This window comes from Chinchilla lanigera, unplaced genomic scaffold (assembly GCF_000276665.1).
Source record: "Chinchilla lanigera isolate Chin_1 unplaced genomic scaffold, ChiLan1.0 scaffold00043, whole genome shotgun sequence".
NCBI lineage: Eukaryota > Metazoa > Chordata > Mammalia > Rodentia > Chinchillidae > Chinchilla > Chinchilla lanigera.
This window is the reverse complement of record NW_004955444.1, coordinates 6384973-6396744: the sequence shown is the minus strand read 5'-3', so window position 1 is coordinate 6396744 and position 11772 is coordinate 6384973. Positions and strand designations below refer to the sequence as shown.

General features: G+C 44.1%; 2 protein-coding genes across 2 annotated transcripts in view; both read left to right on the top strand.

The window, feature by feature from the left end:
* Tmem70 (transmembrane protein 70) overlaps positions 1–3722 on the top strand; it is a gene marked incomplete at its 5' end in the record, with an annotated part of 4093 nt that extends 371 nt beyond the window's left edge. The window contains 1 exon segment of the mRNA XM_013518188.1: positions 3067–3722. Within this exon segment, the coding sequence (XP_013373642.1) occupies positions 3067–3500 (434 nt within the window).
* A 5672-nt stretch (positions 3723–9394) lies between these two features.
* Ly96 (lymphocyte antigen 96) overlaps positions 9395–11772 on the top strand; it is a 31230-nt gene continuing 28852 nt past the window's right edge. The window contains exon 1 of the mRNA XM_005392077.2: positions 9395–9638. Within this exon, the coding sequence (XP_005392134.1) occupies positions 9527–9638 (112 nt within the window). The 5' untranslated portion in view covers positions 9395–9526. The remainder of the gene's footprint in view (positions 9639–11772) is intronic.

Here is an 11772-nt window from a genome sequence, read left to right as displayed (position 1 = left end):
TTTTTTTCCTGTTCGAGACAGGGTCTCGCTATGCAGCTCAGGCTGGCCTTGAGCTCACTTTGTAGCCCGGGCTGGTCTTGAACTCGCAGCAATCCTCCTGCCTCAGCCTCCCAAGTGCTGGGATTACAGGTGTGTGCCACTATGCCCTGCCCAATTGTGTGTATCTTGTGAATGAGGTTTAGTGTTCGTTTAAGGGCCATATGCATTTTTGCCTTTAAAATGTAAGGATTGTTAATGTTCTCATAGTCTTCGAATTTATATGTAGGGACTGTTAACCCCTTCTGATGTAAACTGAAAATATTTTTCCCACTTATTTGTCTTTGATTTATGGTGTTTATATCAGTGTCCAGTTTTTTATGCAGTCACCTATCAGTTTTTCCCAAATGCTTCTGTATTTTGAGTCATACTTAGAAAAAATTTCTTATCCCAGATTATATGGAACTTCATGGATGTTTTTTCTTAGACTATGATTTTTTAATTTTTATTTTTACATTGAAATCTCTGGATTTTTCTTGGTACATGACAAGAGGGATGAATTGAATTTTGTCTTTTTCTACATGGTATTCCGTTGTTCTAACATCATCATCTTAAAAAGACTTTTCTTTTGCCCATTGATTTTAGAATGTATCTTAAATTAACGTACTCAGTTGGGTTTATTTATGGATTTTTCATTTTGTTCCATTGATTTGTCTGTTTATTTGTGCATTAACACTTTTTTAGAGTCTGTTTTAATATTTGAGAGGAATCACTTCCCTTCTTTGCTTTTTCTTTTTTTTTGTTATTCCAGATGAACCTTATAGTCAGCTTGTTTAGGCTTTCAGCTCGTCTATATTCCAAATAGATATTTTTAGGATCCTGTTAAACTAAAGCTAAGAAATTATATTTTAAGTCTTAAAATATATATATATATATATATATATATATATATATATATAACTTAAGATTTGTCCATTTAACCATCTCCAAAGTTATTTTTAATCTCTCTAATGTCATAAGTGAACCCAGTACCTCACTGGTCTAAGTTAAATACCTTTCGTTGCTAAAGAAGCTGACAACATTTCCGGCTTAGTTACTTTGCTCCTTGCTGGGACAGAAATACCCATCACCCATAGCTCAAAGAGGGGGTTGCTTTGGCTCACAGCTTGTAGGAGTTCAGTCCGAAGTTGGCCGGCTCCAAGGCGGTCCAGCATGGCGGAGAAGTGGCTCTTGGTAGCAGCAGGGAAGCACGAAAGGGAACAAGGGGGAGCCAGGACGGACATGGGCTTCTGTGCCCCACCCACAGCGGCCGTGCTCTTGTGGTCAGGTCCCACCTGACAGCGCCGTCTAGCCCTCGGCACAATCCAGTCACCTTCAAAAGCCCCATCTATGAGCACACGAGATTTTGGGGGAATACCTAGACATAACCCATAACACTGGCCAGGCATGATGGAGCACACCTGTAACTCCAGCACTTAGTAGGTTGAGACAGGAGGATCTCTGTAAGTTCAAGGCCAGCATGGGCTACATGAGCAAGTTCAAGGCCCCAGCCTGCACTACACAAGGAGACTCTGTCTCAAAATAACCTAAACAAATAAATAAATAACCGTGGATGCTAATTTTTGGTGATTTGCTGCTGTTTCATTGTTATTGTTGTTACTTATTCATTTTTTGTTTGTATGTATGGTACTGGGAATTGTACCCAAGCCTCAGCACTGAATGGTATATATCCCCAGCACTTTCTATTTTTTATTTTGAGGTAAAAGTCTCATTAAATTATTACACTGCCCAGACTGGTCTCAAACTTGCAGTCTTTATGCCGCAGCCTCCTGAGTAGCTGGGGCCGTTGCTGTGCCAGCTGCCAGCTTGTTTGCTGTATTAATTCCAAGCACCATTTAGCCTAGTGGAATTTCCCCTGTTAAAACTTCTATGTTAGATATAGATTTTTTTTTTTTGTACCAGGAATCGAACTCAGGACCTTGTGCTTGCCAGGCAGGTGCTTGTGCTGCTGAGCTGTATCCCCGGCCCCTTATGTTAGATATATAGAGGTACTTGTTAATAGAGAATTTTGTTTGGTAATCTTTGGTCAGAATCAGTTTTTAGAGTATAATAAAGTCTTCTAAGTAATGCTGAGTCTTTTATTGATGGAAGCCATTTGTCCTTAAGCAGATTTCGTAGCTGGTGAGGCAGTGTTGCCTATCACCAGTAGCATAAACTCTAGAATCAAATTACCCAGGTTTGAATCCCGTCCTGGCTACTTGATAGCTCTGTGACATTATTCATTTTGCTTTTTCTTTTTTTGAGACACAGTCTCACTGTGTAGTTCAGGCTGGCCTTGAGCTCACTTTGTAGCTCACCCAGGCTGGCCTTGAATTCACAGCGATCCTCTTGCCTCAGCCTCCTGAGTGTTGGGATTACAGGCGTGAGCCACCGTGTCCGGCTTAATGTTTTTGAGACAAGGACACTTGTCTGGTGCAGGCTGGTCTGGCACTCAAGATCCTCCTACCCTAGCCTCCTGAGTGCTGGGATTAAAGGCATGCACTAGCACACCAAATTCTTCTTTCCTATTTTTAAAAATTATGTAACAGTTACACATCTTTTTTTTTTCTTTTTTTGAGACAGGGTCTCGATGTATAGTTTAGGGTGCTGTTGAACTCACTGTGTAGTCCAGGCTGGCCTCGAACTCCTGACGATCCTTTTGCCTCAGCCTCCCAAGTTCTGGGATTATAAATTTGCACCACTATGCCTGGCCTACACATTTTTTCGTAAGAATTTTCTTTTTTTTTGGTTTTGTTTTGTTTTTGGTTTTTCTCCGGTACCGGGAACCGAACTCACGACCTTGCACTTGCCAGGCAGGTGCTTTGCTGCTGAGCTAAATCCCTAGCCCCCTCGTAAGAATTTTCTATAGACTTCATGAATAAAATGTGAGACATGCTTAGGACAGAGTCTGATGTGTAATGAGCACTATATGTTTTGATTTTATTGTTGGTGTTTTGATGATTTATAAGGAGTAGAAAAGTAGAATTAATGGGACAGATTGATTCTTTTATAAAATTTAATTACTAATCTTCAATTTTATTCCCCATTTAGGTGTGAAATGTTTCTCTTATTCTACAAGTGCAATCAGCCTTACATTTCTACCATACATTTTTTCACAAAGTAACATGTTTGGAAGTCTGGCTTTGCAAGTCCTATTCTATGGCGTCATAGGAAGCTTTACCGTGATCACCCCCGCGCTGCTCCATTTCCTTACGAAAGGCTATGTCATTCGGTTGTACCACGAGCCCACGACCGACACGTACAAAGCCATTACTTATAGCGTTGTGCTCTCGGAAACAAGCACAGTGTTCCACCAGGACGACGTGAAGATTCCAAGCAGCGCGCACGTGTTTACCACGTTTTACGCTAAGACAAAGTCACTGTTAGTTAATCCTGCGCTCTTTCCAAACCCTGAAGACTACAACCATCTAATGGGCTATGACAAACCGTTCACCTTCGATGCGGAGGACAGTGAGAAGGAATAGCCTGGGGAGGAGAAATGAGCCTGTTGTCTTTATGGATGTGCTTCCGTGTAATTTGTGTTTCCGGGTGTGAAACTGCCTTTACTTTTGTATTGTTAGTCATTGTTGAAAATAATTTGAAACTGTGAGGGCTTCTAGTAATTTCAGAGAGTGATCCTTTATAAGAGAGTAGCTGTGTGTGAAAAATAAAACATGGCCTCATGTTTGTTTTAAGAAGCAAATATACACGGACATGCTGCTGTGTGCTTGGATGGTGCAGGTGCAGTTACTGCTAGACCAGGGATCAGATGTCAGAAGCAAGCAGGAGGCTGTGTTTCTGTGTTTGGATATTTCTACGTGCATGAGTATTCTTTGCCCACATAAGAACATTTTGAAAGAGTCATCCCTAGGGGCTGGGGATTTAGCTCAGGGGCACAGCGCCTGCCTGGCAAGCGCAAGGTTGTGAGTTTGATTCCCGGTACCAGAAAAAAAAAAAAAAGTCATCCCTGCCTGTCAGAAGAATGTCTCCATATAGTTTGTGATCTGCTATACGAGAAAGGGGGGAGCAAGGGACAGGGATAGGCCCAGGTCCCTGAGTGTCTGGCCTCCTGGCAGTGCGTTCAGCTGCGAGCTCACGGGTGGATTAGCCCACTGCTGAGTGCAGCGCCCTCATCTGTGCACGTGGGGACGTCCTAGGTATAAACCACAGCGTGTGGGCAAGGGAGGTTGATGGGAGGGGAAACAGGAGCATCCCTAATTCGCAGGAAGAACTGCTTCCAAAGTGGCTCACTCACGTGATTGACATTTTTGGCACGTGTCTTAGTTACTTTTTTCTTGTTGCAGAGACAATACCCAACACCCAAAGTTAAAGGAGGAAAGCTTTATTTAGCTCAGTTTGTAGAGGTTTCAGTCCGTAATTAGGCTCCAGGGCAGGGTAGTGTGGCAGAGGGGCAACAGTTCATGGGGAAGACAGCAGAAGCAACAAGTAGCTGGACGTGGTGGCTCAGGCCAGTAATCCCAGCACTCGGGAGGCTGAGGCAGGAGGATCGTTGCAAGTTTGAGGACAGCCTGGGCTACAAAGTGAGCTCAAGGCCAGCCTGAACTGCATAGCGAGACCCTGTCTCAAATAGATGGAGAAAAACAAAAGAAAAGCCAAGGCAACAAGAGCAAAAAGGGCGAGACAAGCCTTTTTCTGCCCTTTGTTCCAGCTGCTGGGATTAGGGTGGAGCCAGTCTAATCAGTGGACTGATCTAGCAGTCACCCAGCTTAATCCCAGCATCACACTACAAGTCAGTCACACACTCTAGATTCAGCTACCTCTGAAAAAGCGCCCCCCACAACCACCTGAGGCTTTGGGGGACCGCCTAGACGCAATAACAGCAGACCTTAGCTTCTCCCCGGATGGGTTAGTGTCTTCCTTGGAGCAGGCAAACCAAGAAAGCAAGGTGAAAGTGATCACGTCTGCCCTACTTAACTTGTACCCTCTGAATGCACGGTGCCTCAGTGGGTACTCAGCCTTGTTCAGCGTTCAGGGTGATTCACAGGGACATGCAGGTAGGAAGTAAGGCTCTTTGAGAGCCAGCTTGGAGCTGCCTGCCTCTGTTTTTCCCTAAAGATTTGCTACATAATGTCCTTTCTCTCATTTTTTATTAGTACATACTTGCGATGCGTGGACCGCATCCACTGTAGGCACTTGGTACAAATGCACATCCTGCCTCTCTCCATCCCTACATCCTTGCCCGTCTGCGGAAGGTCTGCCTCCCATCTCCTTTTTTTTCCGGTATCAGGAATCTAACTCAGGACCTTGCTCTTGCCAGGCAGGCGCTGTGCTGCTGAGCTGCATCCCTGGCCCAGCGTCCCTGTCTCCTGTCATCTTTCCTTTTGCTCGCTAAGTTACTTACACTTTAGATTTCTCATATAAGAGAATCTATCCAATATTTAACCTTTGATTTATTTCTGTTACCGTCATGGTCTCAAGATGCATCCATTTTCCTACAAAAGACTCAAATTTATCCTTCTTTTTGGTGTTTTTGAGACAAGATCTCTCTATGCAGTTCAGGCTGGCCTTCACCTCGCTATGTACCCAACCTGGCCTCAAACTTGAAGCAATCCTGCTTCAACCTCCCGAGTGCTGGGATTACAGGCGTGTGCCACCACGCCCGGCTCAAATTTATCATCTATGGCCCAGCAGTAGTACTCCACTGTGTATATGTACGGCATTTTCTTTGTTCATCTGTTTTTGTTTTTTTCTTTGGTCTTTTTGAGACAGGGTAGTTCAGGCTGATGTTGAACTCACTTATGTAGCCCAGGTTGGCCTCTGAACTTGCAATGATCCTCCTGTCTCAGCCTCTCGAGTGCTGGGATTACAGGTGTGCGCCACCACCCCCAGCTTACAACTGCAGTGTGAAACCAGTAGCATTCTTCTTTGGTGAATGGAATCCTTTGCACATTGGTTATCTAATTTGAGAGGGTGTTTCTGGCTAATCTTGTACATTTCTGTCCCAAACCTGGGATCAATCATTTCTCCATGAGGTTCTGGTTTCTTTTAGTAGGAAACGATCATTTTGAGATCTCTACAAGGTATTCATGAATTTTTGCTTCTCTTCTGCTCCTTTTTGGGGTATTGAGACAAGGTTTGGCTTATGCAGCTCAGTGTGGTCTCAGACTTGAAATTGTCCTGCCTCAGCCTCCCAGAGTGCTGGAATTACAGTCATACAGCATACCAGCTTGACTTTTTAAACTTTTTTTTTTTTTATGTCTTTTTGAGACAGGGTCTCACTACGCAGTTCAGGCTCACCTTGAGCTCACTTTGTAACCCAGGCTGGTCTTGAACTCGCAATGATCCTCCTGCCTTGGCCTCCCAAGTGCTAGGATTACAGGCGTGTGCCACTACGCCCGGCACATTTTGTTTTAAAAGTCTGATAAAAGCATAACAAAATTTACCACCTTAACCAATTTTAAACATGCAGTTCACTAGTGGTAATTATATTTATTTTATTTTATTTTTTTGTCTTTTTGAGGCAAGGTCTCACTATATAGTTCAGGCTGGCCTTGACCTCACTTTGTAGTCAAGGCAGGTCTCAAACTCACAACAATCCTCCTGCCTCAGCCTCCCAAGTGCTGGGATTACAGGCGTGTGCCATCATGCCCGGCAGTAATTATATTTATATTGCTGTTCAGCAGATCTCTCTAGACCTTTTTCAACTCACTAAGCCTGAAATTATATCCCTTGAATAATTCCCATCTCTCCCTCTTCTTGTGGATTTTTGCCTTTTTAAAAATGGAAAAGTAGCACAGTTCTACAGTAAATCCTTTTACCAACAGCGTTGTTTTCCTTTGATGTGTGCAGATTTTTAAGCCACCACTCTGCCATTTGTGACTAACGCTAAACTACCTCCTATAAAGGATTTCAAGTGGCAGAGCATCTAGAGGAGTAGCTATTCCTCTAAGAGTAGGAGTTTGAAGTGAGATACATGACACATTGAAATAATATTAGGACGTAAAATAATGACACATTGAAATAATGATATTAGGACGTAAGATATTCCCTTGAGGACTAGAGGCAGAGCTCAGTAGTAGAACACTTCCTAGCATGCACAAGGGCCTGGGTTCAATCCCAAGCATCAGACAAAACTAGGAAACCTAGAAGTAAAAGTGCACTTTTTAACAGGGCAAGGCCCCGCCCAGAACTCAGCACTCCAGGCTGGTGTCCCCGTGCAGGCGGTCATCCTGCTCCTTTTGGCCCGAGGCTCAACCTGCTGCTGAGCTGAAGTAGTTCGCATCACTCTGTTTAGTTCAGATCCGAAGGTCCAGGTCTTTGAATCATGAGAAATTGTTGCATAAGAGCTTTCAGGAGAGAACAGCTGTGCGGATGGAGAAGTGTGTCTGTTGAGACTTAACTACTGGGAGAGCAGGTGTCCACTGTCACCAGTCCTGTTCAGCATAGTCCTCCAAATATTAGTCAGAGCAACCAAGCAAGACAAAGAAATAAAAGGGATATGTATAGGGAAGGACAAAGTAAAAAGTATCACTATTTGCAGATAAGATGATCCTTTACTTACAAGACCCAAAAACTCCATCAGAAGACGCCTAGAATTAATTACCAAATTCAGCAGTGTCACCGACAACAAAATAAGTACATGAAAATCAGTGGCATTCCTGTGTGCTAGAAATGAACTCACTGAAAAAGCAATTAGGAAAATAATACCATTTACAATAGCATAAAAAAATTAAATACTTAGGCAACCTAACTAAGGAAGTGAAAGACCTTTACAGTGAAAATTCCATCAGACTGAAAAAGGAAATCAATGGGAACATCAGAAAATGGAAAAATATCTCCTGTTCCTGGTTAGGCAGATCCAACAAAATCAAAATGCCTATACTTCCAAAAGTGTTAAACAAAATCAACACATGGGATCATATCAAATTAAAAAGACTCTGCTCAACAAAGGAAACAGTGAAGGGACAGGGGCTGGGGATTTAGCTCAGTGGCACAGCGCTTGCCTGGCAACATCATGAGTTCGATTCCCAGTACCGGAAAAAAAAATTTTAAAAAAGAAAAAAAAAAAAAACCAGAGTGAAGGGACAGTCTACAGAATGGGAAAAGTTTTTTGCTACCTATTCCTCAGACTGAGGACAAACTCAAGAATATATAAAGGACTCAAAAAAATTAGACCCCCAAAATAAGTCTCAGTCAAAAAAGGGGCAACTGAAATGAATAGGCATTTCTCAAAAGAAGAGATGCAAATGGCCAGTCAATACATGAAAAAAATGCTCATCACTGGCCATCACAGAAACGCAAATTAAAACTACACCATCTTACTACCATCTTACTCCTGGAAGAATGACTGCCATAGAAAAATCTAATAGTAGTAAAAAATCCTGGTGCGGACGTGGGGGAAAAGGAACTCTATTACGGTACGTTGTTCGTGGGAATGGAAACTAGTACACACCACTATGGAAATCAGTGTGCAGATTCCTCAAAAAACTAAAAATGGAAATTCCATTTGACCCAGTTGTGCCTCTTCTAGGTATGCCCCAAAGAGTTAAAATCATCGTATTTCAGGGATACATGTATACCCATGTTTATAGCACACAACATATAATAGATAATTCTTGGAAACAGCACATAGGTCCATCAGCAGTTGAATGGACAAGGACAGCATATTTTTACACAATAGACTGCTGTGTCACGAAGAAAAATGATCTTGAGGCGTTCAGGGGTAAATGGACGCAACTTGAGCACATAATGTTACGTGAAATAAGTCAGACGCTCAAGCTCAAATACTGCACGGTTTTTCTTGTATGAGAAACACAAATAAAGAACAAAATGGAAGAGAGGTAAATAGGAAAAAGAGAAGTTAAAGTACTTCCCCAAATTGGGGCTGGGGATGTAGCTCAGTGGCAAAGTGCCTGCCTGGCAAGTGTAAGGCTGCGAGTTTGTGAGTTTGATTCCTGGTACTGGAAGAAAAACAAAAAAAAAAAGTACTTCCCCAAATTACAAGTTCCAGTGTTTTAAAAATATTTCAATATATATGCTAATTGGTTTCATTTATACTACTAGTTTATCTTAGTTCATTGAAAAGAAAGATTTGAATTATCTGTTTGTTTCTTTTTTACAAGAATCTTTTGGGTTTATGTTTTGTACTCTGAGTAACTACTTTGAAGATAATGATACACAATGTAATAACTCTTGCTATTCTCTTATTTGATTATGAAATTTTGTTTTATTTTTTCATTAAAAAAAGCGGGAGAGTAGTGGATTTTTTTCTCTGAACTAGAAAGTGTCTTGTTTTTAAATCTCTGGTCACTTTCACTTTCACAAAGTGTTCAGAAAGACGAGGTTTTAAATTATTTCTCTGTCCTTCCAGGAAGTACCCTTAGCTCAGAGCACGCAGTCACACACCTAAAAGGAGGAAACCACCGGATAGGCACTCAGGCATCATGTGACCACTGACTAAGTTAAATCTTTCTCACTTACTGAAAGGGAGGCGTCTGATGATTGTTTACTGACCCTCCTTACATTTTTAAAGTTTTAGAGACACTGAATCATGCTACCACTTACGCTCTTTTCCACTCTGATTTTCCCCGCATTCACCGAGCCTCAGGACCACCACTGGATCTGCAGCTCCTCCGACGCAAACATTTCATACACCTACTGTGGTAAGTAAAACAACAACAGCAGGGGTAGAAACTTGAGGGTAAGTGTTCCCAAAAATCTTCGGCTGCTGTCCAGACCCGGGAAGTGCTTGCATGTGTGTTTCAGCTGCTGTGTGTTCCTGCCGCGGGAAGGAAAAGCAACAGTCTCTTCCCTGCGGATTTTCTCGAAACCTCGCAGAGCTCCCGAACCTCGGCACTGGGCTGCACCTGCCTTCCAGGTGCTTTTGCTGCTCTCTGTGGTCTCCTGTCTACTAGAGCCTCATGTCAGGTCCTTCCTAGTTCCCGTGGAACTGTCTGCTTCTGCCTTCGCCCCGAGACTAGAGCTGGTTCTTCTTCTGGGGAAGGCGGGACAGTTCTAGCTGCTCCCTGAGGGTTTTTGTTACTGTTGTTTTTGCTTCAGGCCGTGATTTTACTTCAGATCATGTTCCTAGTGGGTCTGTCAGTTATTAGGTCTCTGACCATGGGCAAAGGCCTGGCAGCTCTGTGCTTCAGCTCCTGTAGCTGCGAAATGAAAGTGGTTTTAGAGCCTACCTTTATGCAAGGGTCGCTGTGGGGTAAGCTTTTTAGTATAGGGTCACACAGAAACAGTAAGATTATTTTTAAAACATTCAGCTATACCCTAGTGCTAGTTGTATCCGTAGCTGTACCCTCATAGGTTGTATCACACGCACACTTGAGCAGACATCTGGGTTCGGAGGTGTGGCTGTTCTTTCAGGTTGGTACCGTCCACTGCCTTGCTCTCAGTGGTGGCTGCCGTTGTCCACTCCCCAGGCAGGTCAGGACGGCCGTGGTGCTTCCCACAGTACTAGTCCTTGGAGATTCTTTTGGGGAGAAAAGGGTCCATGGCCTAAACATTTGGGGGGGGTTTACAAATGTACTTGGGGAATTTCAAACTGCCTTGAAGAAGTCTGTTCAGCCTCACAACATTTTAAATTTTATCTATTTGTTTTTCTTGGATGTGTGTTGGCTACTTTGAGGCAAATGGGAAGATGCAGTTATTTCTGGGGGAGGAAGGGTACCTGCCAGGTGTGGGGATGGAGCTCAGCGCCTACCTGCAGCCTTTCTTTGGGGGTGAATGACGCCGAATTCCTTCTCAGCTGACCTCAGACTCTTCCCCCAGCCGCCCCACCTCACCTCTGGCCCCCACTCCGCCCTCCTCCTGTGACCCTTTTATCCCGCATGGTGTTTATGCCGCTCTGTGTGGCCTTTAGTGAAAGAACATTTCATGTTGCTAATTGGCTTTTAGGGACTTAGTAGCGACAGTTTGTTTTGCCTTTGATGTGATTTCCCGAGGGAGGACCTTTCCTCTGCTTACGAACGCTGAAAAACCCTCTAGTTCTCCCCGCCTGGCCCTCGCCACAGGCCTGAAGGGAGGAGTGGGCCACGCTGGCTGCCAGCCCCACGGCCCGTCACCCGCTCCCTCCCTCGGAGCGTCCGTGGGGCTGAGGCGCCTCAGCTGAGGGGGCACTGACTGCTCTGGATGTGGGGGTGTGAGTGTTGGTGAAGGTTCTCGCCCCCCTTCAGTCCTGGCTGTCAGGATGACTGCCGTGAAAAAGAAGAGGTCAGCTACCAATGGGCCAAACCCCCGGGCACGCACGGTGTCTGCGCTCTGCGTGCCATAAAGAAACGCCATCAACGGCGTGGCTTAAGCCAAAGTTTGTTTTCTCACAGGTGGAGAAGGTGCGAGTCTAGGCTTTGAGCGCTGGCCCGGCTGATTTCTCTCGAGGCCTCCCTCGGCGTGCTGGACCCGTGCTTCCTTCTTTGTCCTCTCTCAAACTCGTGTTGACATGTAATTACTGTCCTGAGTCCTAAGAAGTAGGAAGCAAGAGCGTTCTCTCTTGCTGTCTCGTGTGCTTCTGTCCTGGATGATCCTGCAAGGAGGCCCTGACCAAAACGCCGGCTGCCTGACCTTGGACTTCCTAGCCCCAGAGCTCTGAGAAATCAATTTCTGTTTTTTATACATTTTCTATCCCCAACCTTGCATGTATTACAGCAGGACAAAACAGGCTCCTTTTTGTAGATGGCTACTTTCGCTGCGTGTCCTCCTTTGTATTTGGGCACCTTTGGTGTCTCTTTTCATAAAATTTTCTCGTCTAGAGACACGAGGCTTGGTGCCACGTGCTTGTAATGGCAGCTT